The sequence below is a fragment of the Oncorhynchus gorbuscha genome, linkage group LG06, assembly GCF_021184085.1.
Source record: "Oncorhynchus gorbuscha isolate QuinsamMale2020 ecotype Even-year linkage group LG06, OgorEven_v1.0, whole genome shotgun sequence".
Taxonomy (NCBI): Eukaryota; Metazoa; Chordata; class Actinopteri; order Salmoniformes; family Salmonidae; genus Oncorhynchus; species Oncorhynchus gorbuscha.
The window spans coordinates 55268141-55294045 of record NC_060178.1 but is presented as its reverse complement, the minus strand read 5'-3'; the positions used below and the strand labels follow the sequence as shown (position 1 = coordinate 55294045).

The 25905-nt window shown below is 44.1% G+C and overlaps 1 protein-coding gene across 3 annotated transcripts in view; it reads right to left on the bottom strand.

The window, feature by feature from the left end:
- The window catches only part of LOC124038103 (myopalladin-like), a 54272-nt gene that overhangs the window by 7781 nt on the left and 20586 nt on the right, over nucleotides 1–25905 (bottom strand). For all 3 annotated transcript variants that reach the window (XR_006839303.1, XR_006839304.1, XM_046353570.1), the window contains exons 5-13: nucleotides 22446–22538; nucleotides 22106–22247; nucleotides 21818–21841; nucleotides 16970–17086; nucleotides 14733–15510; nucleotides 12375–13631; nucleotides 12039–12186; nucleotides 11311–11391; nucleotides 3174–3395 (exon numbers count right to left, since the gene is read on the bottom strand). Coding sequence is in view for 1 of the 3 variants with exons in the window: in XM_046353570.1 (XP_046209526.1) it covers nucleotides 3174–3395; nucleotides 11311–11391; nucleotides 12039–12186; nucleotides 12375–13631; nucleotides 14733–15510; nucleotides 16970–17086; nucleotides 21818–21841; nucleotides 22106–22247; nucleotides 22446–22538 (2862 nt within the window). In the remaining 2 variants the exon portion in view is untranslated. The remainder of the gene's footprint in view (nucleotides 1–3173; nucleotides 3396–11310; nucleotides 11392–12038; nucleotides 12187–12374; nucleotides 13632–14732; nucleotides 15511–16969; nucleotides 17087–21817; nucleotides 21842–22105; nucleotides 22248–22445; nucleotides 22539–25905) is intronic.

Sequence of the window (25905 nt, the reverse complement as noted above, 5' to 3'; positions counted from 1 at the left end):
CGGTTAAGAATCGTTATCCGCTTCCCCTTATGTCATCAGCCTTCGAGATTCTGCAGGGAGCCAGGTGCTTTACTAAGTTGGACCTTCGTAACGCTTACCATCTCGTGCGCATCAGAGAGGGGGACGAGTGGAAAACGGCGTTTAACACTCCGTTAGGGCATTTTGAGTACCGGGTTCTGCCGTTTGGTCTCGCCAATGCGCCAGCTGTTTTTCAGGCATTAGTTAATGATGTTCTGAGAGACATGCTGAACATCTTTGTTTTTGTCTATCTTGACGATATCCTGATTTTTTCTCCGTCACTCGAGATTCATGTTCAGCACGTTCGACGTGTTCTACAGCGCCTTTTAGAGAATTGTCTCTACGTAAAGTCTGAGAAGTGCTCTTTTCATGTCTCCTCCGTTACTTTTCTCGGTTCCGTTATTTCCGCTGAAGGCATTCAGATGGATTCCGCTAAGGTCCAAGCTGTCAGTGATTGGCCCGTTCCAAGGTCACGTGTCGAGTTGCAGCGCTTTTTAGGTTTCGCTAATTTCTATCGGCGTTTCATTCGTAATTTCGGTCAAGTTGCTGCCCTCTCACAGCTCTTACTTCTGTCAAGACGTGTTTTAAGTGGTCCGGTTCCGCCCAGGGAGCTTTTGATCTTCTAAAAGAACGTTTTACGTCCGCTCCTATCCTCGTTACTCCTGACGTCACTAGACAATTCATTGTCGAGGTTGACGCTTCAGAGGTAGGCGTGGGAGCCATTCTATCCCAGCGCTTCCAGTCTGACGATAAGGTTCATCCTTGCGCTTATTTTTCTCATCGCCTGTCGCCATCTGAGCGCAACTATGATGTGGGTAACCGTGAACTGCTCGCCATCCGCTTAGCCCTAGGCGAATGGCGACAGTGGTTGGAGGGGGCGACCGTTCCTTTTGTCGTTTGGACAGACCATAAGAACCTTGAGTACATCCGTTCTGCCAAACGACTTAATGCCCGTCAAGCTCGTTGGGCGTTGTTTTTCGCTCGTTTCGAGTTTGTGATTTCTTACCGTCCGGGTAGCAAGAACACCAAGCCTGATGCCTTATCCCGTCTGTTTAGTTCTTCTGTGGCTTCTACTGATCCCGAGGGGATTCTTCCTTATGGGCGTGTTGTCGGGTTAACAGTCTGGGGAATTGAAAGACAGGTTAAGCAAGCACTCACGCACACTGCGTCGCCGCGCGCTTGTCCTAGTAACCTCCTTTTCGTTCCTGTTTCCACTCGTCTGGCTGTTCTTCAGTGGGCTCACTCTGCCAAGTTAGCTGGTCATCCCGGTGTTCGAGGCACTCTTGCGTCTATTCGCCAGCGCTTTTGGTGGCCGACTCAGGAGCGTGACACGCGCCGTTTCGTGGCTGCTTGTTCGGACTGCGCGCAGACTAAGTCGGGTAACTCTCCTCCTGCCGGTCGTCTCAGACCGCTCCCCATTCCTTCTCGACCATGGTCTCACATCGCCCTAGACTTCATTACCGGTCTGCCTTTGTCTGCGGGGAAGACTGTGATTCTTACGGTTGTCGATAGGTTCTCTAAGGCGGCACATTTCATTCCCCTCGCTAAACTTCCTTCCGCTAAGGAGACGGCACAAATCATTATCGAGAATGTATTCAGAATTCATGGCCTCCCGTTAGACGCCGTTTCAGACAGAGGCCCGCAATTCACGTCACAGTTTTGGAGGGAGTTCTGTCGTTTGATTGGTGCGTCCGTCAGTCTCTCTTCCGGGTTTCATCCCCAGTCTAACGGTCAAGCAGAGAGGGCCAATCAGACGATTGGTCGCATACTACGCAGCCTTTCTTTCAGAAACCCTGCGTCTTGGGCAGAACAGCTCCCTGGGCAGAATACGCTCACAATTCGCTTCCTTCGTCTGCTACCGGGTTATCTCCGTTTCAGAGTAGTCTGGGTTACCAGCCTCCTCTGTTCTCATCCCAGCTTGCCGAGTCCAGCGTTCCCTCCGCTCAAGCGTTTGTCCAACGTTGTGAGCGCACCTGGAGGAGGGTGAGGTCTGCACTTTGCCGTTACAGGGCACAGACTGTGAGAGCCGCCAATAAACGCAGGATTAAGAGTCCAAGGTATTGTTGCGGCCAGAGAGTGTGGCTTTCCACTCGCAACCTTCCTCTTACGACAGCTTCTCGTAAGTTGACTCCGCGGTTCATTGGTCCGTTCCGTGTCTCCCAGGTCGTCAATCCTGTCGCTGTGCGACTGCTTCTTCCGCGACATCTTCGTCGCGTCCATCCTGTCTTCCATGTCTCCTGTGTCAAGCCCTTTCTTCGCACCCCCCGTTCGTCTTCCCTCCCCCCTCCCGTCCTTGTCGAGCGCACCTATTTACAAGGTACATAAGATCATGGACATGCGTTCTCGGGGACGGGGTCACCAATACTTAGTGGATTGGGAGGGTTACGGTCCTGAGGAGAGGAGTTGGGTTCCGTCTCGGGGCGTGCTGGACCGTTCACTCATCGATGATTTCCTCCGTTGCCGCCAGGATTCCTCCTCGAGTGCGCCAGGAGGCGCTCGGTGAGTGGGGGGTACTGTCATGTTTTGTCATTTATTATCTTGTCTTGTCCCTATGCTTCCCATTCTATTCGTTTCCCTCTGCTGGTCTTATTAGGTTCTTTCCCTCTTTCTATCCCTCTCTCTCCCCTCCCTCTCTCACTCTCTCGCTCTCTCTTCTCTCTATCGTTCCGTTCCTGCTCCCAGCTGTTCCTATTCCCCTAATCAATCATTTAGTCTTCCCACACCTGTTCCCGATCCTTTCCCCTGATTAGAGTCCCTATTTCTTCCTTTGTGTTCCGTTCCTGTCCTGTCGGTTCCTTGTCTAGAATTCACCGTGCTGTGTTTGTATATCGCCCTGTCGTGTCGTGTTTTCCTCAGATGCTGCGTGGTGAGCAGGTGTCTGAGTCTGTCTGGTTCAAGTGCCTTCCCGAGGCAACCTGCTGTTCACCTGCTGTTCAAGATCGAGTCTCCAGTTTGTCCTCGTCATCTCGAGTGAAAGTTGTGTTTTTGTTTGTATTTACTTTACTGGATTAAAGACTCTGTTTTCGCCAAGTCGCTTTTGGGTCCTCTTTCACTTGCATGACAACTATAAGGCAATTTAGATGAAAACCTCTGCTAAAAACACATTCTGGGTGACATGATAACATATTTTAAAAAACAGAAATGTACTGTCTCACCTTAGGTACAGGGATCCCCACCACTTTACAGGAGAACGTCATAGGCACACCCTCCATGGCCCTGAAGTTTTTCAGTTTTTTGCCAAACATGGGAGCGATGCACTTCCCTGTTGGGATCTCATCGTGTTGTACCTCGTCATCTGACTCCTCGACTGGCGTGCGCTCCAGACGGAACTCTATCTCACTCATCAGCCTCTGCTCAAAGTTGGACACTTTGTACTCCTAAAATAAAGAAAGACCGCTCTATAAAAATAATTGCAGTAGTCATGCCAATAGTGTAAGTCATTAAAGTGCTTTCCTTGCGTAGGTTAAATTTAAGCAAAACTAAAAAGAGTGTCACTGTTATAATAAATATCTAGGTATCATATCAATATATAATATAAATAATTATAATAAACAGATCAAGATGCTGCAAATAATAATACTATGGCAGGAATAAAAATAGTATGACACCTGATATAATGGCAGAGACTCCTGCATGTAATGAAGGAAACATATTTACCAATTGAAATATCGTATCAAATACTTTACCGAGATGGAATGGAGATACATTTCAGAAACAGTTTTGGAGAGTGTTTACAGTACTTGAGTAGATTTACAGAGGAGTCAGACCCAGAGCACCATTTCACCATTTAGCAATGGTGATATTGTGTTAAAGGCATGGTGGGAGTCAATCCAATTCCAATTTTCCTAATTGAGATGCAATGAAGAACATTGGAATCAAATCAAAGTTTATTGGTCACATACAAAGATTTGCAGACGTTATCGCAAATGCTTGTGTTTCTAGCTCCAACAGTGCAGTAATAATACCGAGCAATACACAACAATATGCACAAAACAAGTTTAAACAAAGAAATAAAGAAATATCAGAACGAGCAATGTCAGTCCGGAATATAAATATACAGTGCAGTCGGAAAGAATTCAGACCCCTTCCCCCAAATGTTTTTGTTTTAGTTACAGCCTTATTCTAAAATTGATTCAATATGTTTTTCCTCATCCATCTACACACAATACCCCATAATGACAAAGCAAAAAGTGTTACAAGTAAAAAATAGAAATACCTTACGTATTCAGACCCTTTGCTATGAGACTCAAAATTGAGCTCGGGTACATCCTGTTTCCAATGATTAACTTGATTGGAGTCCACCTGTGGTAAAGTCAATTGATTGGACATGATTTGATAGGCACACACCTGTCTATATAAGGTCCCACAGTTGACAGCGCATGTCTGAGCAAAAACCAAGCCATGAGGTCGAAGGAATTGTCCATAGATCTCCAAGACAGGATTGTATCAAGGCACAGATCTGGGGAAGTGTACCAAAAAATGTCTGCAGCATTGAAGTTCCCAAAAACACAGTGGCCTCCATTCTTAAATGGAAGAAGTATGGAACCACCTAGACTTTTCCTAGAGCTGGCCCCCCAGCCAAACTCAACAATTGAGGGAGAAGGGCCTTTGTCAGGGAGGTGACCAAGAATCCGATGGTCACTGACAGAGCTCCAGAGTTCCTCTGTGGAGATGGGAGAACCTTCCAGAAGGACAACCATCTCTGCAGCACTCCACCAATCAGGCCTTTATGATAGAGTGGCCAGACGGAAGCCACTCCTTAGGATAAGGTACATGACAGCCTGCTTGGAGTTTGCCAAAAGCCACCTAAAGGACTCTCAGACCATGAGAAACAAGATTTTCTGTTCTGATGAAACCAAAAACGTTTTGGTCTGAATACCAAGCATCACAATCTGGAGGAAACCTGGCACCATCCCTACGGTGAATCATGGTGGTGGCAGCATCATGCTGTGGGGATGTTTTTCAGCGGCAGGGACTGGGAGAATAGTCAGGATCGAGGAAAAGATTAACGGAGCAAAGTACAGAGAGATCATTGATGAAAACCTGCTCCAGAGCGCTCAGGACTTCAGACTGGGGTGAAGGTTCACCTCCCAACAGGACAATGACCCTAAGCACAAAGTCAAGACAAAACAGGAGTGGTTTCAGGACAAGTCTCTGAATGTCCTTGAGTGGCCCAGCCAGAGTCCGGACTTGTACCAGATCGAACATCTCTGGAGAGACATGAAATAGCTGTGGTGACTGTTTAACAGTCTGATGGCCTGGAGATAGAAGTTGTTAATCAGTCTTTCTGTCCCAGCTTTGATGCACCTGTACTGTCTCCTCCTAGATGGTAGCGTGGTGAACAGGCAGTGACTCGGGTGGCTGAAGACCTTGATGACGCACTAAAGTCCTTGATGAAGCAATAAATAAACTTCAGTTAGTGCTAAATACGTCTGTTAGAATCCTGACTAGAACCAAAAAATTTGATCATATTACTCCAGTGCTAGCCTCCCTACACTGGCTTCCTGTCAAGGCAAGGGCTGATTTCAAGGTTTTACTGCTAACCTACAAAGCATTACATGGGCTTGCTCCTACCTCTCTCTCTGATTTGGTCCTGCCGTACATACCTACACGTACGCTACGGACACAAGACGCAGGCCTCCTAATTCTCCCTAGAATTTCTAAGCAAACAGCTTGAGGCAGGGCTTTCTCCTATAGAGCTCCATTTCTATGGAATGATCTGCCTACCCATGTAAGAGATGCAAAATCGGTCTCAACCTTTAAGTCTTTACTGAAGGCTCATCTCTTCAGTGGGTCATATGATTGAGTGTAGTCTGGCCCAGGAGTGGGAAGGTGAACGGAAAGGCTCTGGAGCAACGAACCGCCCTTGATGTCTCTGCCTGGCCGGTTCCCCACTTTCCACTGGGATTCTCTGCCTCTAACCCTATTACAGGGGCTGATTCACTGGCTTACTGGGGCTCTTTCGTACCATGGGGTGCGTCACTTGAGTGGGTTTAGACACTGATGTGATCTTCCTGTCTGGGTTGGCAACCCCCCCTTGGGTTGTGCCGTGGCGGAGATCTTTGTGGGCTATACTCGGCCTTGTCTCAGGATGGTAAGTTGGTGGTTGAAGATATCCCTCTAGTGGTGTGGGGGCTGTGCTTTGGCAAAGTGGGTGGGGTTATACCCTTCCTGTTTGGCCCTGACCGGGGGTGTCCTCGGATGGGGCCACAGTGTCTCCTGACCCCTCCTGTTTCAGCCTCCAGTATTTATGCTGCAGTAGTTTGTGTCGGGGGCTAGGCTCAGTTTGTTATATCTGGAGTACTTCTCATGTCCTATTCGGTGTCCTGTGTGAATTTAAGTGTGCTCTCTCTAATTCTCTCTTTCTCTCTCTCGGAGGACCTGAGCCCTAGGACCATGCCTCAGGACTACCTGACATGATGACTCCTTGCTGTCCCCAGTCCACCTGGCCGTGCTGCTGCTCCAGTTTCAACTGTTCTGCCTTATTATTATTGGACCATGCTGGTCATTTATGAACATTTGAACATCTTGGCCATGTTCTGTTATAATCTCCAACCGACATAGCCAGAAGAGGACTGGCCACCACACATAGCCTGGTTCCTCTCTAGGTTTCTTCCTAGGTTTTGGCCTTTCTAGGGAGTTTTCCCTAGCCACCGTGCTTCTACACCTGCATTGCTTGCTGTTTGGGGTTTTAGGCTGGGTTTCTGTACAGCACTTTGAGATATCAGCTGATGTACGAAGGGCTATATGAATACATTTGATTTGATGATCTACTTGGCCTTCCTGTGACACCGGGTGCTGTAGATGTCCTGGAGGTCAGGCAGTGTGCCCCTGCTGTTGGGCTGCCCGCACCAGCCTCTGGAGAGGCCTGCAGTTGTAGGCAGTGCAATTGCTATACCAGGCAGTGATACAGCCCGACAGGATGCTCTTAATGGTGTAGAAGTTTGTGGGGGTCTTAGGGGCCAAACCTAATTTCTTCAGCCACCTTCACCACAGTGTATTTATTTCAGGTCATCAGGGATGTGCACGCAGTCATAGGTGAACAGAGAGTACAGGAGGGGGCTGAGCACACACTCCTGCGGGGCCCCCGAGTTGAGGATCAGCGTGGCGGAGGTGTTGTTGCCTACCTTCACCACTTGGGGTCTGCCCGTCCAGGAACCAGTTGCACAGAGAGGGGTTCAGACCCAGGGCACGGAGTTCAGTGATGAGCTTGGAGGGCATTATGGTGTTGAAGGCTGACCTGTAGTCGATGAACAGCATTCTTACTTAGGTACAGTATTTCTCTTGTCCAGATGGGATAGGGCTGTGTGCAGTGAAGTGGAGATTCTGTTGATCTGTTGGGGCAGTATGCAAATTGTAGTGGGTCTAGATTGTCGGGTAAGGTGGAGGTGATATAATCCTTAACTAGCCTCTCAAAGTACTTCATGATAACAGAAGTGAGTGATAGTCATTTAGTTCAGTTACCTTCGCTTTATTGGGTACAGGAACAATGTTGGATATAAGCAAGTGGGGATAACAGACTGGGATATGGAGAGATTGAATATGCCAATGAATACTCCAGCCAGCTGGTCTGCACATGCTCTGACGACGCGGCTTGGGATGCCGTCTGGGCCGACAGTCTTGCGAGGGTTAACACTCTTAAATGACTTACTCACATCAGCCACGAACAACGAGAGCACACAGTCCTCGTGAGCAGAGGGGGACCACGTTGTGGCTCAATGTTGTTTTGGTGAAGAAGGTGTTGCTGCCATCTATCCACGTGTTTTTTTTTATTTTTTTTTTATCAATTCTAATCGCCAGAGTGGGAACAACATCATCTATGCACTTCCTGATGAACCCATTCACTGAGTCAGTGTATAGAGTGTGGAATTTCAGTGTATACGTACACTACCATTCAAAGGTTTGGGGTCACCCTGTTTTTGAAAGAAAAGCAATTTTTTTGTCCATTAAAATAATATCAAATTGATCAGAAATACAGTTTAGACATTGATAATGTTGTAAATGACTATTTTAGCTGTAAATTGCAGATTTTCTATGGAATATCTACCACCATCACTCCTGTGTTCCAATGGCACGTTGTGTTAGCTAATCCAAGTTTATAATTTTAAGAGGCTAATTGATCATTAGAAAGCCCTTTTGCAATTATGTTAGCTGAAAACTGTTGTTCTGATTAAAGAAGCAATTCAATTGGCCACCTTTAGACTAGTTGAGTATCTGGAGCATCAGTATTTGTGGGTTCAATTACAGGCTCAAAATGGGCAGAAACAAAGATCTTTCTTCTGAAACTCGTCAGTCTGTTCTTGTTCTGAGAAATTAAGGCTATTCCATGAAACTGAAGATCTCATACAATGCTGTGTACTACTTCCTTCACAGAACAGCACAAACGGGCTCTAACCAGAATAGAAAGAGGAGTGGGAGGCCCCGGTGCACAACTGAGCAGGAGGACAAGTACATTAGAGTGTCTAGTTTGAGAAACAGACGCCTCACAAGTCCTCAACTGGCAGCTTCATTAAATAGTACCTGCAAAACACCAGGTTCAACATCAACAGTGAAGAGGCGACTCCGGGATGTTGGCCTTCTAGGCAGATCTTCAGTTGATACTTAGATATATATATTTTTAAATAATTGCAAACACACATTTTTTGGTAATGGAATTGAACAGGTAATGTTAGTGGTAATGGTAGTGCTGTCTGAGATGTATAGACATTATGACAACATTACAACATAATGACTTTCATAGGGATAACAGATGGGATCCATGGCTTCAGTTGAAATCTTGTATTTTAAATAAATGTTTTTTATACGCAAGAAAGGTAGAAGGTTGCTCACATCTTAGAATGTCATATACAGTACCTCAGCCTATTTAAGACATAACATGAGTTTGGTCGATATTTCAGTTTAGAAATCGTTTAAATCAGTGGTCACCAACCTTTGCTGAGTCAAGATCACTCAGTCAAAATGCAAGCCAAGATCTACCGCTCAGATCATTTTTAAACAAGCCTATGCAACATTAACCAGGCTATAGGGCGGCCCAATACATTATCTCTGCACATTGGCTACGCTTGAATTGCCTTGCTAATGTTGTTCTTCTCAGACCACTTAGAAATTATATTTCAAAATTGTTGGTAAGAGATCATTTGTTCTATTACTTGTGAGGCACAGCTCAGTGAGCATAATAATGAGCTTTTTTTACTGGACTGATGACCTGCATCTGATGGTCAGTCTGTGGGGAGGGAGCAGTGGTGAGACTGCCTCTCATCCGACTCAACGTCCCTCCTCTCTCCCTCCCTCCGCTGAGAAAAGGGGACACAGTCTTCCAACTGACGTGAAACATACACTATATATACAAAAGTATGTGGACACCCCTTCAAATTAGTGGATTCGGATATTTCAGCCACACCCGGTGTATAAAATCGAGCACACAGCCATGCAATCTCCATAGATAAACATTGGCAGTAGAATGGCCTTACTGAAGAGCTTTCAACCTGGCACCTTCATGGAATGCCACCTTTCTAACAAGTCAGCTCCTCAAATGTCTTCCCTGCTAGATCTGCCCCGGTCAAATGTAAGTGCTGTTATTGTGAAGTGGAAACATCTAGGAGCAACAACGGCTCAACAAGAAGTGGTAAGCTACAAAAGCTCACAGAAAGGGATTGGCGAGTGCTGAAGCACATAAAAATCGCCTGTCCTTGGTTGCATAACACTTCACCATCTGGCATTCCTAAATCGCCCAACATCAGTGCCCGACCTCAGTAATGCTCGTGGCTGAATGGAAGAAAGTCACCGCAGCAATGTTCTAACTTATATTGGAAAGCCTTCCAGAAGAGTGTAGGCTGTTATAGCAGCAGAGCGGGGACCAACTCCATATTAATACCAATGATTTTGGAATGAGATGTTTGACGAGCGGTCCACATACTTTTGGTCGTGTAGTGTATGTCACACTGCATCATGTACCAATTCATGTTGTTACTCCTATGACTAAAGAAACTGAAATGTTCCTCGATATTAAATAAGACACAAGCCGCAAATAACATTGCAAGCATATCGAAACACTTCGCTATACTCATTAATTGTAGCTGCAGTGTTGGTTGTAGTGGGAGTGGAAGTAGGGAGAATGCACATTTTATGGCTTTTAAAGTTTTGAACAAAGTATTAACAGTGCTGAATAACAACTTAAACATAAACTTACTCACTAAAAACAGCAGATGTTTGCTGTATTCATTGAGTCTCTCTCGTCATGGTTGTAAAAGCTTTGAAATCTCACATTATCAACTTTCTGTGCATTTCAGGCATCATTTTACATTATATGGCACAAGGAAACTGCAGACTCTTGATCTGAGCTATCTGCTTGGCCAGCGTTAGAGTCCTATAGGTGCACTTGATTTGCTCTCTGGAACTGCCGGATAGGCGGAGGTCTACCTTCAGAAACATGAAATGGTTCCAAATGGTAACACCTTGCCATCCTGGTGCTTGGGCTGCTGAATGAAGTGCACCTACTGCCAACATTGTGAAACAGACCAAATAAATAGGAATGCAAGGCTTTATCATAGTTTTTTTCATGTTTGGTGATCAACTAGGAATGGTTTGGAGAATTATAGTATTTTTATTCTTTCTGTGCGGGGGTCTTGGGGAACTGTGGCGGGAATCTTGAAGGGCTGGTGGGAGATCTGTCGATGTGTGCTTGAGCACTGGTTGCTTCTGTGTGTCGCTCTGAATGGGAGGCTGTTAGATCACTAATGTGATGTACTGTAGTTGTTGAGCGGCTTCACTGCAACTATATTGTTTGTTTTAAATATTCAGCAATTTGAAAAATTAGACAAATAAACAATTATAATGGGCTTGAATGGTTTTAGTTATTATGCAAGTGGAATAAGGAACTATTCCTCTCTAACGAAAAAAGATTGCAGTCAGAGTGCAGTATAACTGCAGTTAGAGTGAAATATAACTGCAGTATGCTGCAATTACTGTGCACAAAATAACCGTTTTTTTTACTACAGTAATTTTGCAGTTTAACTGCAGTTAGTGTGCAGTTATTCTGGAATTACTGCCTCCAAAATACCACAGTCAATTGCAGTTAAGGCAGTTTCAAAAGTCCAATCTATTTTTGTAAGGGTTACAAAAAACATTCAACCCCATTCTGCAATTACTGAAGTACTAGGAATAAACATGTTTATCCAATGTCGTTACTGGCGTAAATACAGTGTTTCTGCATAGATATAAGAGCAACTTAATGTAAAGTGTTACCGAATGTTCTGAGCAAAGCAATGCTTGGGAGAGAGATGTTCGCTGTACCTCGTCATAGTTAAAGACAGTGGCGGGAATGTTTGGTCCGAGGTGTCTGCTCGCTGTTTTCCCCTCATAAGTAGTCGGCTTCTATGAGAGGATAGGGATGAGTGATGAACACCAACACAAATGCACTCACACGAATGAACAAACACACACACCCATGGACACACACACAGAGACACACAGGCATCACTACCGCTAATGTGTGAGTAATGTGTGACTAATATGATATGCATGGTGTTATATGGGACACATACAGTACATGATGAATGAATATGGAAAATGAATGATTGGAAAAGGATTGCTCGCTGATGCTCTGCTGATCGCTCAGTTTAGATGAATTTGTGTTCTCACTGCTTCCAGATTGTTTCACATTGTCACTTTACCCCATTTCCAATGTTAAAGGAAAACAAAAATGAATTTGTAATAAGAATTCCAGAATAGCAAATTGGAAGCAAGTGAGAATGCACCATGCAGTCTCCACTTTGTATTCTTTTCAAATGTTTGAAGAACGTGGTATTCAAACAGGTGTTGGGTTGAAAAGAATTTGTAGAAGAAGAATGCTTTATTTATTTGAGATCCCTCTGTTCATTTGTTGGTTCCACTCCAAGCCATATTATTACTGCATAACTCATTCATTTAGTTACATATTCAGTCATTCACCCAATCTATAATGGAAGGTACAGTATGTGCCTCACGGCATAACAGTACAATTGAAGGGATATATCATATACCTGTTGTACATGACCACGCATTGAATCTTCATTGAACCTAAGCTTTTTCTCAATATCGTGGAGGAGAGTTTGTTGGCTGCTACGAATATCATCATCTAAAATAGGACGAGTGCTTGTAGGCAACTTCTTCAGTATGCCTTGAGGTGGCCTGTGGATCAAAACAAATTAATTAGCAAAAATGTATTTTTACAATATATAAAACGGAAACATAATGAATTGAATAGTGAAGTAAGAGGATTCCGCCCCTGCTTATTCCCTTCCCTCTAGTAATCATCCAATCAGGATTTTTTTTTAAACTGGGAACTTTATGGAATTCAGGAATCATAGGGTCTTTACCTATGAGCACTCTTGGGCAGGCCCATAGAGTTGGTGGCTTGTGTGGTGTGTAGAGAGGGCAGGACAGAGCTGAGGAAGGCCACATGGTTCTGGATGGGGCTGGAGGTACTGGAGGTCGGGGACGCTGCCTGCGGGGGCGACTGCTGTGGCAGGGCGAACACAGAGTTTAGGTAGGCAGCAGGCAACATGGTCAGGGAGGTGGGGGAGGACATGAAGGAAGGGGGGCTGGTGGGTGACTTGAGGACTCTGGTGGGTACGACTCTGGGTTGCGGAGAGAACTGGTTGGGGTTGGAGGAGTTGAGCTCGGCAGCCAGCTTGTGGAGCAACGGAACGGGGGACTCTGTAGGAGAGGGACTCCTAAATGGAGAGAGGGGAGTCTGGGCAGTGATGAACTCCTTTGGCCTAGAGTAGTTGAAGCTCTGTGACGTAGGAGCCAGGTTGAGGAGGGAGGCGTGGGTTGTTCTGAGCAGGGGAGTGGGGGAGGTGTTCTGCATGGTTGTGGGGGCTTTGTTGAAAGCTGCAGGGATGGCGCTGAGAGACGCTGTGGGGGCTGTATTCAGATGAGGTGTGGGAGGTGTGCTAAACTTGGGTACGTGAATGGCTTTAGGCAGGGATGAGTGCGTTAAATTCAGCTGGGAAGAATGTGTGGTGTTTTGCTGGGTCATATAGGGTGGGGATGCAGGGCTGGTGTACAGGTGTGGTGCAGGAACAGTTCTCAGCAGAGAGGCAGATGGAGGGGAGCTCATACAAGAAGGAGCTGTCTTCAATTGAGGAAGGGACGGCAGGGTACCCATAACTGTTGCAGGAGGGGCTGTGTTCAGTAGCGTTGCAGAGGTAGTGTTCTTTGGTGGTACAGGGCTTGTGTTTAGCAGGAGTGAAGAAGTAGAATAGGAATGGGTGGTGTATGGGTTCAGTAGCGGTGCAGATGCAATGTTTACCAGGTGGGCAGGGGGACTAGTGTCTAGCTGGGGTGTAGGGGTAGTGTTCAAGCTTGTCAAAGGGGCGGAGTTGAGAAAGGGTGTTGGGGCTGTGGTCAGTATGGGTGCGGCATGGGTGGTCTGCAGGAGCATGGGGGTAGATGAACGGGGCAGGTTTGACTGAGGCTGGGCTTGGGTCTGTGCCTGGGACTCGTGGTGTGTCTGGGTTGGCCAGGCAGATGCCTCCGGTTGGCTCTTGGTGGCTCCGTTTGGCTCAGTCTCAGTCTGCTGCTGCTCCATAAGCACCTGGTTGTGCAGAAGCTGCAGCTGGACAGGGTCTCTGAGAAAACAGAGATGGAATATGTTGAAAACTTTATATAATAAAACTAGCCTGGTCCCAGATCTGTTTATGTGGTCTTGCCAATTCATAAATCCTTGTCACGCCAAACCATAGGAGGTGGTAAGACAGTATAAACAGATCTGAGACCAGGCTATAATTAAACCATATGTTGGTCTTAATGTGTTCCTCACCCGAATAACTACAAATACTCGAGAGACAGTTCCGTAAAAAGTAATGAGCACAATGTGTCTTTCAGGGGCAGGTTTGAGAAATAGTCTGCCCTTTTAATGTATAGGAGTATCCAGGGAGCATTCAGACTCTAAACACACTCAGATCTGCAATTGGAAATGTCAGTAATGTTCTGTATCAAACTTGGTATAAGACCTTTCATTGCATTATTCTAGCACTTTTTAAATGAGTTTTAATGCCCTTACTGAGATGAATGTTCTGTAGCTTCTTATTCAATATCAGTCACTTTGATAATGTAGAGTGAAGACAAGACAATAACTTATTGTCCCTCGATCAATTATTATTATTAACACTATGCAGAACACATATCATCTTAGTGCCTTGATCGAACAGAAATATGAAAAACACAATAGCAGAGTGCAACAATTCATAGCATGTTGCATGCAAAAAGCATAGCATTGCATGGTAAGAAATCACCAACCTCAGTTTTTTGTCGTTTTAAACTCCACATAGTTAAGCACAGATATGTAATTCAGTAGACAAATGACAACTGGAATGCAGCAGATCTGATAGGGAGCTCAAGAGGAGACATTCCCACCTTCAATGTTTACTGTTTTAAATACAGCCCAAACAACTCAAGCTGCTTTCTTCATTTCAAAACAAGGACCGCAATTGAAAAAAAATACACCACAAGACTGAGACCAAACATTTTATAGAATTACTTTTATAATTAAGCATATTTTCTCGTCACAAAATCAATTGCAGGTGCAACATTTGAGAAACGCAATGGTAATAAAACAAATAGTTTGTGGTCTGATTGGTTGTTCATTTGGCCCTAAATCATGTTAGGATTTGTCTTAAGTTAAGTGATCCTAGATAAGTTGAAAAATAATTGAGAATTAGAATACTTACAGCTTGGGCTTGGCCAGTACTGGAGGTGGTTCCTTATTGGCCAACTGCGACATATCTTCACATGAATTGCTATTGGATGCTTCACTCTGGTTTTCCGTTTCATCCTCAGGCAGTTTAAAGTGCACACGGAGGCCTGCCCTGGAGCTGGACCTGGGCCCGTTGTGGTTAACCAGAACCCCAGGCTTAAGGCAGGAGGAGTTGGGGGGATCAGGGAGGTTTACATGGGGAGGGGGCTCAGGTTTATGGATAGGAATCCCTTCCACCTTAGGCCAAAGTCCAACGGGAGGGTCAGGTAACACTGAAAAGGCTCTGGAGTCTCCCTGGTCAGTCTTGGGCATCTCACCACTGCTCTGGGGCTCCGGGCATAGCCCGCTGGAGCTAGTAGGCAGGTCTGGGTGAGGGGTGCTCAGGTAGAGTGAGTCCAGATGAGATGTGTTGGAGCTACGGGTGCCTATACGGAGGCTGCTGCCCAGCCTTAGTGGATCCAGGCTGGGCATGCTGGGGCTGATAGGCACCTGGCGCAGCATGCTGGAGCTCAGAGGGTCTACACGGAGGGTACTGGTGCTCAGAGGTTCCAGTCGTAAATTGCTGGAGCTGAAGGGATCCAGGCGGATGGTGCTGGAGTGAGGCTTGATGCTGTTGGTGACAAGAGCCTCAGCATGAGGCTTTAGTCTGGGCAGAGTGAGATCTGATGAAGAAGGCTCTGGAACTTGTGTGGACTCCATTGTTAAAGTGCCTACGAGAGTTTTCACGTGGTTGTTGTTGGTGTTGTCATTTCCTAATGAGGTACAGGGAGAAGGATAGGTACAAAGTCAAGTGAAAGTCTAAACATCCCTCTCAAAGTTTTCACATTTTGCTGCCTTGAAATTACCTCTATAATGGGATTGCGTTGGATTTTCCCCTTCTATTCTACACAACCTACTCCACATTTTCAAAGTGAAAGAACAATTATAGAAATGTTCTAAATTTATACAAAAATGTAAAACAAACATGGCATGATTGCGTACGTCTTTACACCCCTGAGTTAATACTTGGTGGAAGCACCTTTGGCAGCAATTACAGCTGTGTGAATTATTTTTAATAAGATTCTACCAACTTTGCACAACTAATAGGGCAACATTTATCCATTGTCTTTTTTTATTGTATTTTATTGCTCAAGTTCAGAAAAATTGATGGACAGCAATATTCAAACCTGCTTTTAAAATCAGATTTAAGTCAGGGCTGAGGCTGGACCACTCAGAAGCACCTTATGTTGTGTCTTTGGCATTACAATATGTAAAATTGACCCGCTGAAAAATAAAACTAATTTCCAGGGTTAGGTATTCAGAAGATTGAAGTAGGTTTTCCTCTTACTTTTTTTACCTGGGCTTTGAACCTATCATATTTATCTTGTTCCTGACAAACTCCTCAGTCCCTGCCGGTGACAAGGATACCCATAACATGGTGCTTCCACCACAATACTTGAAAATGACTCAAACATTTTTTTTTAAATTTAGGCCAAAAAGTACATTTATTTGCAATGTTGTCTTGCAGTATTACTTAACGTAAATAATTGATGATTTGGAGTGGATATTTTAAGACAGGCTTCTTTTAAAAAAACGTTTTCATAAAAGCCAGTAATGTGGAGTGAATGCAATGTTGTTAATCAATGCACAGTTTTCTCTCAGCTCAGCCAATGAATCCGAAAACTCATAGTGATGTCGTTGAGGAGTTTCCAATTGCCATACTTGACCATACTCAAAGGGATATTCAGTGTCTTGGAATTATTTCTTAGAGACCCCTGATCTATGCCTGTGGGAGAGAAAAAAAATCATAGACATGCTTTTAAAACTCATTGGTGGCTCTGAGGTTGAATCATTGTTTGACATTTACTATCAATTTGAGGGACATTCCAGAGACAGGTAAAGTTGTTCTTAAATCATGATAACCACAACTTTGACAAACAGATTGTTGTGTGATTTTGTATGAAAATATTTGCTCCTGAACTTATTTAGATGTGCCACAGAAAAGAGTTTGAAGACCATTGCAATCAGGACTGTTTTATATTTTTATTAATTTCAGAAAAATTATAATTTTTCTTTCACTGTGGATAAATTTTTTTTTTTAGAATTTTTGGCAGAAAAATGTGAAAACAATGCACGTGTGTGTAGACTTTCACGAGGCACTTTAAACAGTCTTCAAATATTATCTTACGAATAGAACTTCCAAGTCTAAACTTTGTAAGCCAGTGACGTTACCTTTCACCCTTAGTGCAGCGATACTGGATACAGTTCCATATTTGTTGCTTGCAGTGCAAGTGAATTTTCCAGAATCTTCAGGGAAGACTTCAGCAATGACCAAAGTGCATATTTCCTCTAAAGGGAATACAAAATTAGGAAGATGAGCACCAGGTGAATGTCATTGTTGAAGTTCAGGCAACATGACTGATAGGTTAAAGTGCAGAAAAATTACTATACTGAACTAAAATATAAAATGCAACATGTTGGTCCCATTTCTCATGAGCTGAAATTAAAGATCCCAGAAAAAGTACAAAAAGCTTATTTTTCTCAAATGTGTTTACATCCCTGTTGGTAAGCATTTATCCTTTGCCAAGATAATCCATCTACCTAACAGGTGTGGTATATCAAGAAGCTGATTAAACAGCATGATCATTACACAGGTGCACCTTGAGTTGGGGACAATAAAAGGTCAATATAAAACATGCAGTTTTGTTATGCAATGCCACATTGGTCTCAAGTTAAGGGAGCATGCAATTTGCATTCTGACTGCAGGAATATCCACCAGAGCTGTTACCAGAGAATTGAATATACATTTTTCTCCCATAAGCCGCCCCCAACGTTATTTTAGAGTATTTGGCTGTACGTCCACATGGCCTCACAACCGCAGACCACGTGTAACCACCCCAGCCCAGGACCTCCTTCCCAGCTTCTTCACCTGCGGGATGGTCTGAGACAAGTCAGCCGGACAGCTGATGAAACTGTGGGTTTGCACAACTGAAGAATTTCAGCAAAAACTGTCAGAAACCATCTCAGGGAAAATAATCTGTGTGCTCGTCATCTTCACCAGGGTCTTGACTTGACTGCAGTTTGGTGTTGTAACCAACTTCATTGGGGAAATGTTCACCTTCGATGTCCAGTGGCAAGCAGGAGAAGTGTGCTCTTCATGGATGAATCCCGGTGTTAACTGCACCGGACAGATGGCAGACATCGTGTATGGCGTTGTGTGTGCGAGCGGTTTGCTGATGTTGTGAACAGATTGCCCAAGGTAGCGGTGGGGTTATGTATGGGCAGGCATAAGTCACAGGCAACAAACATAATTGCATTTTATCGATAGCAGTTTGAATGCACAGAGATACCGTAACAAGATCCTGAGGCCCATTGTCGTGCCATTCATCCAGTGCCATCACATCGTGTTTCAGCACGGTCCCATGTTGCAAGGATCTGTACACAATTCATGGAAGTATTAAATGGCCTGCATTACTCACCAGACATGTCACCCATTGAGCATGTTTGGGATGCTCTGGATCAACGTGTACGACAGTGTTCCAATTCCCGCCAATATCCAGCAACTTCGCACAGCCATTGAAGAGGAGTGGGACAACATTCCACAGGCCACAATCAACAGCATGATTAACTCTATGCTAAGGAAGTATGTCGCGCTACATGAGGCAAATGGTGGTCACACCAGATACTGACTGGTTTTCTGATCCATGCCCATACTTTTTTTTAAAGGTATCTGTGATCAACATATGCACTGTTGAAGTCGGAAGTGTACATACACCTGAGCCAAATACATTTAAACTCAGTTTTTCACAATTCATGACATTTAATCCTAGTAAAAATTCCCTGTTTTAGGTCAGAATAATAGTAGAGAGAATTTATTTATTTCAGCTTTTATTTCTTTCATCACATTCCCAGTGGGTCAGAAGTTTACATACACTCAATTAGTATTTGGTAGCATTGCCTTTAAATTGTTTAACTGAAACGTTGTGGGTAGCCTTCCACAAGCTTCCCACAATAAGTTGGGTGAATTTTGTCCCATTCCTCCTCACAGAGCTGGTGTAACTGAGTCAGGTTTGTAGGCCGCCCTGCTCGCACGCGCTTTTTCAGTTCTGCCCACATATTTTCTATAAGATTGAGGTCAGGGCTTTGTGATGGCCACTCCAATACCTTGACTTTGTTGTCCTTAAGCCATTTTGCCACAACATTGGAAGTTTGCTTGGGGTCCATGTCCATTTGGAAGATCCATTTGTGACCAAGCTTTAACTTCCTGACTGATGTCTTGAGATGTTGCTTCAATATATCCACATAATTGTCCTTCCTCATGAAGCCATCTATTTTGTGAAGTGCACCAGTCCCTTCTGCAATTAAACACCCCCACAACATGTTGCTGTCAACCCCGTGCTTCACGGTTGGGAGGTTGTTCTCCGGCTTGCCAGCCTCCCCCTTTTTCCTACAAACATAACGATGGTCATTACGGCCAAACAGTTTTATTTATTTCATCAGACCAGAGGACATTTCTCCAAAAAGTAAGATCTTTGTCCCCATGTGCAGTTGCAAACTGTAGTCTGGCTTTTTTATGGCGGTTTTGGAGCAGTGGCTTCTTCCTTTCTGAGCAGCCTTTCAGGTTATATCAATATTGGACTCGTTTAACTGTGGATATAGATACTTTTGTGCCTGTTTCCTCCAGCACCTTCACAAGGTACTTTGCTGTTGTTCTGGGATTGATTTGCACTTTTTGCTCCAAAGTATGTTAATCTCTTGGAGACATAACGAGACTCATTCCTGACCGGTATGACGGCTCTCTGGTCCCATGGTGTTTATACTTGTGTACTATTGTTTGCATCGATGAACGTGGTACCAGGCGTTTGGAAATTGCTCCCAAGGATGAACCAGACTTGTGGAGGTCTACAATTTTTTATCTGGGGTCTTGGCTGATTTCTTTTGATTTCCCCATGATGTCAAGCAAAGAGGCACTGAGTTTGAAGGTAGGCCTTGAAATACATCCACAGGTACACCTCCAATTGACTCAAATGATGTCAATTAACCTATCAGAAGCTTCTAAAGCCATGACATCATTTTCTGGAATTTTCCAAGCTGTTTAAAGGCACAGTCAACTTAGTGTATGTACACTTCTGACCAACTGGAATTGTGATACAGTGAATTATAAGTGAAATAATCTGTTTGTAAACAATTGTTGGAAAAATGACTTGTGTCATGCACAAAGTAGATGTCCTAACAGACTTGCCAAAACTATAGTTTGTAAACAAGAAATTTGTGGAGTAGTTGAAAAATGAGTTTTAATGACTCCAACCTAAGTGTATGTAAACGTCTGACTTCAACTGTATGTATGCGGATGACTCAACACTATACACGTCAGCTACTACAGCGACTAAAATGACTGTAGTACTCAACAAAGAGCTGCAGTTAAGTTTCAGAGTTGGTGGCAAGCAATAAGTTAGCTGTAAATATTTTGAAAACTAAAAGCATTGTATTTGGAACAAAACACTCACTAAACCTCATCTAAATCTTGTAATAAATCATGTGTAAATTGAGCAAGTTGAGATGACTAAACTGCTTGGAGTAACACTAGATTGTAAACTGTCATGGTCAAAACATATTGATCAGTAGTAGCTAAGATGGGGAGAAGTCTGTCTCTAATAAAGCGATGCTCTGCCTTCTTAACAACACTATCAACAAGGCAGGTCCTACAGGCCCTAGTTTTGTCGCACCTTGACTAATGTTCAGTCGTGTGGTCAGGGGCCACAAAAAAGGACATAGGAAAATTGCAATTGGCTCAGAACAGGTTAACACGGCTGGCCCTTGGATGTACACAGAGAACTAATATTAATAATATGCATGTCAATCTCTCCTGGCTGAAAGTGGAGGTATTGACATGTTGAATGAACCAAGCTGTCTGTCAAAACTACTGGCATACAGCTCGGACACCCATGCATACCCCACAAAACATGCCACAAGAGGTCTCTTCACAGTCCCCAAGTCCAGAACATACTATGGGAGGAACACATTACTACATAGAGCCATGACTACATGGAACTCTTTTCCACATCAAGTAACTGACACAAGCAGTACAATTACATTTAAAAAACAGATAAACACTTTATGGAATAGCGGGGACTGTGAAGCAACACAAACATTGGCACAGACACATGCATACACACACGATAACATACGCACTATACATACACATGGATTTAGTACTGTAGATATGTGGTAGTGGTGGAGTAGGGGCCTGAGGGCACACAGTGTGTTGTGGAATCTGTGAATGTATCGTAATGTTTTACATTTGTATAAACTGCCTTAATTTTGCTGGACCCCAGGAAGAGTAGCTGCTGCTTTGGCAGCAGCTAATGGGGTTCCATAATAAATACAAATACAAAACTCAGTAAAATCTTTGAAATTGTTGCCTGTTACTTTTTGTATAGCAGCATGGTAGCTGTACTATGTAGCTGACCTACTGTATGTACGGTATATGTATAGTGAAAAATAAATACAGTAAGCCTCTGCATTGTAAAATATGTCTGCATTTCTATATACTGTATAATTATTGCTCAATAGATGGTATTTTCTAAGATACAGAGAACTAATACGCATTCATAAAAATGCATATGATGTAAGTCAGCTGTTTTCCCCAATGGCACAGCAGCTATATTTGCTTCCATTCACGAGTGCTTCCCTGCGTTTCAGACACTCTGAAAGGCTCTGTAACCATGATAGTTCAACAGACACAGGTTGTTAAGGTTCCTTATAAGGTTGAGTTTTAGGAGGAGAAGTAAACTGGTTATTATGCAGAGGAGTTACAGAAGCTACAGCCCCAGCCAGATACTCTAAACATCTGGAAAGAGGAATGGTGTACACTGGTTCATAGAAAACATCACCTAAGCTACAGTAGGACTTTGACTTTCTGAGGCCATTGTATCGAATGCTTGTATATTGTGAATAAAATGTACATATCAGTAACACATAACACAAAATATTTTGATACATGCAGAAATATGCTGCATCTTAAGATTTTACAATTGTATTAATTGTACCATGGCAGTCTCTCCTTTGCATAATACGTACCTGATTCATCCATGGACCGAGGCTCTAAAAATGAAGAAAATGCTAATATATATTTAATCGTATGAAATCAGAGCTTTCTGTTCTTCATGCAGCCTTCTAAAAAAACTTCCTCTCAGTTTTTTTTATTTTTATACTTTAACAGTTTTCAAAATGCTTCCATTTATTAACTTCAAGTGAAAATGTATTAATAAACGAATACAAGAGAATTGAGGTAAATCACAGAACGTACCATAAGATGAATGTACATTATTCCGACACACAGTAAAGGAGGGAAGGTCTTGGTCTTACTCTTCTGCAGGATCCTGAAGTCAGGGGAGTCCTCTATGACAGTTCCTTCTCTGTACCAGTCCACCTTGGGGGAGGGGACTCCTTTTACACGGCACTCTAGCACCACCAGCTCATTCTCCGATGCCAACAGGTCCTGCAGACTCTGAGGGGCCAAGTAGAGTGCACAGCCATCATAAGTTTATCATCACACACAAAACATGCAGTTTCTTAATTAAGTACATGAGCTTTAAAAATGTACCATATAAGACAATGTCATATTTTGTTCGAAGTTTGATGATGAAGTTGACATTGTACAGGTCTTCTAATTATTCATTGTGTGGATATAATATTAGCGGGTTACCTTTGTGAAAACAGGGGCAGCCATGATAGGCCTCCCGTCTAGACCTTGAGGATATATGTCTGGCCTTAGAGTATAGCTGTCTCCATTTAGGTTCTGAAAACAAAAGGATTTCATCAATTCAAGTGGAACTGACACCGTTTTAACTACTTTGCAGAAATGACATTAAACAAACACATAATCATACAAACACAATCATAATATTGGTCTAAAATATCAAATTCACATTTTATGCTTCAAAACCAACTTTATAAGAGTTTTAAAAAAATAGGTAATATTTGACAAAAAAAATGTAATTGTAGCTAGTTAGTTGGCATTTATAAAAAACTGAACTTATCCTTCCGTAAACTTTAGACCATGCATATGCAGTTTCCATTGGCTCTAATAAATGGCTATTTTAATTTCATTGTTTTGATCTGAAAGTGAGCGAGGTTTATAACATACAGTAGAATTAAACAGGTGAACAGAGAGTTGATCTTTTGCATTGAAGTGTGTAGGCTACCACTGTAGTTCAAAAATATATCTAAGTAGACAATGTTTCAGAATTCGGGTGCATGTGTTTGGAAAAAGTCGGCTAAATGCCAAACATTATTGAATTCAAACGATTGTCACGAATATTACCGAAGGTAATACCCTTCTACCCTTCTTGTTCGGGTGGCGCTCGGCGGTCGTCGTCGCCGGTCTACTAGCTATCGCCGATCCGTTGTTCTGTGTTCGTTTAGTTTTGTCTAATTGGTAGCACCTGTTTCTAGTTTGATTGTTAGGATAGGGTATATATAGTCTGTTTAGCCTGCTTCTGTTTCGTGCGGGCTTGTTCGTCTGTTTTGTTGGTTGAGTGTATTTTGTTGTATTTTGGGTTACACGCTGTCCGGTTATATTTCTGTTCATTTGTATTTTCACTTTGTACATGTATTGTTTCGGGACATTAAAGCGTGTTGTTTTTCCCACATCTTTGCTCTCTGCGCCTGACTCCACACCTCTTCACTCATAACTGTGACAGAAGCCCGCACCCCGATATGGAGTCAGCAGGAGCAGCGACCACTCCTCTTCCCACTATGGAGGAGAGAGTCCAACATCACACATCCATCCTCCATCGCCTAGGATCAGCGATGGAACGGATGATGGAGAGGATGGATCGTTGGGAGAGGAATGGTTTCCCTACTACTCCACCGACCCTCCCACCAGCAACTCTACCATCTGCCCCATCTGGATCCGGTTCCAGCGCTCTGCTCATGACGCCTCCGAGGAAATACGATGGAACAGCGACAGGGTGCCAGGGATTCCTGCTGCAATTAGACCTCTACCTGTCCACCGTTCGACCGGCCCCCTCAGAGGAGGAGAGAGTAGGGGTCCTCATCACCTGCCTGTCTGGTAGAGCCCTGGAGTGGGCTAATGCGGTCTGGAACGGGCCCGACTCGGCAAGAGACAACTACTCAGAGTTCATCCGCCGTTTCAGGGCCGTGTTCGATCACCCTCCAGAGGGTCGTGCGGCAGGTGAGAGATTGTTCCATCTGAGACAGTCCAGGAGTCATTACGCCAAGCTAGTATAAGGCAGAAGAAGAGCGCTGACCGTCACCGCAGTGAGGCCCCCGTGTTTGCACCTGGGGACAGAGTCTGGCTCTCGACCCATAACCTGCCTCTCCACTTGCCCTGCCGGAAGCTGGGTCCGCAGTGTATAGGGCCATTTAAAGTCCTGAGGAGAATAAATGAGGTTTGTTATCGATTATCACTTCCTTCGTATTATCGTATTAACCCCTCATTTCATGTGTCTCTTCTCAGGCCGGTGGTAGCTGGTCCCATGCAGGAGAATGAGGTACCGGAGGTTCCTCCACCCCCTCTGGACATCGAGGGGTCCCCGGCGTACAAGATACGAGCTATTCTGGACTCGAGACGCCGGGTGAGAGGCTTGCAGTACCTCGTCGACTGGGAGGGGTACGGTCCGGAGGAGAGGTGCTGGGTTCCGGCGAGGGATATTCTAGACCCATCCATGTTGAGTGAATTTCATCGCCTCCGCCCGGATCGCCCAGCGCCTCGGCCTCCGGGTCGTCCCTGAGGCCGACGTCGGCGCGCTGCGGGAGCTGCGCGTCAGGAGGGGGTACTGTCACGAATATTACCGAAGGTGACTCCCCTTCTTGTTCGGGTGGCGCTCAGCGGTCGTCGTCGCCGGTCTACTAGCTATCGCCGATCCGTTGTTCTGTGTTCGTTTAGTTTTGTCTAATTGGTAGCACCTGTTTCTAGTTTGATTGTTAGGATAGGGTATATATAGTCTGTTTAGCCCGCTTCTGTTTCGTGCGGGCTTGTTCGTCTGTTTTGTTGGTTGAGTGTATTTTGTTGTATTTTGGGTTACACGCTGTCCGGTTATATTTCTGTTCATTTGTATTTTCACTTTGTACATGTATTGTTTCGGGACATTAAAGCGTGTTGTTTTTCCCACATCTTTGCTCTCTGCGCCTGACTCCACACCTCTTCACTCATAACTGTGACAACGATCTGTTAAAAGTTGATAACATTTTGCAATTGTTTTTGTCTATCAGAAACAGTCAAATACAAAAGGAAATGTTCTGCCAGAACCTCCAAAGACATTTGATCGCAAATTCGCAATTGCTATTTCATTTAGATACTGTCTTGGTCTAATTCCATTACTTCTAAAGTATATACAGTTTTACAACTGGCTTGATTTATAATGGGAAACGTATGGCGAGTGCCAAGTTTATAAATCTCAATATTTTTGTGCATGTGCAGTGTTTTCAGGGGGCTCATTTATAACAGTTACGTATTTCACACTTAATATTTGAGTGCGTAATTTCTGAAAATACTGCTGTCTTTGGAGGTGATGGCAGAATGTTAAACTTTTGCAGGGACATTTGCTGTATTCCTAGGCCATTTGACAGACAAAATATCTGTGGGATCCATTTCTGAAATGTCTGCGCATGTGCACAAATATTGAGATAAATAAACTTGCCGCACGCCATACACACTTATGTTCTCCTTATAAATCAGACCTGCCATGAAACTATATGAACGACCATTAAAACTCTTCCTGGAAAATGCCCTCCATTCACCTTTTTAGAAAGTTGGGCCAATAACCGGAAGGTTGCTGGATCGAATCCACGAGCTGACAAAGTAAATATCTGTCGTTCTTTCCCTGAGCAAGGCAGTGAACCCACTGTTCCCCGGGCGCCGAAGACGTGGATGACGATTAAGGCAGCCCTACACACCTCTCTGATTCAGAGGGGTTGGGTTAAATGCGGAAGACACATTTCAGTTGAATACATTCAGTTGGACAACTGACTAGGTGTCCCCCTGTCCTTATCCCTTTCATGTAAGAAATAACCTTTCAACCTGCAAACATTTCTCTCCGCCAACAAGAGGGGTGTGAACAGTTTGAACAGTGCTTGTGCCGATAAAAATCGACGTGCATGGGATGATCCGAATGCTGTAAGGGAGGCCTGAGTGAAAAGGT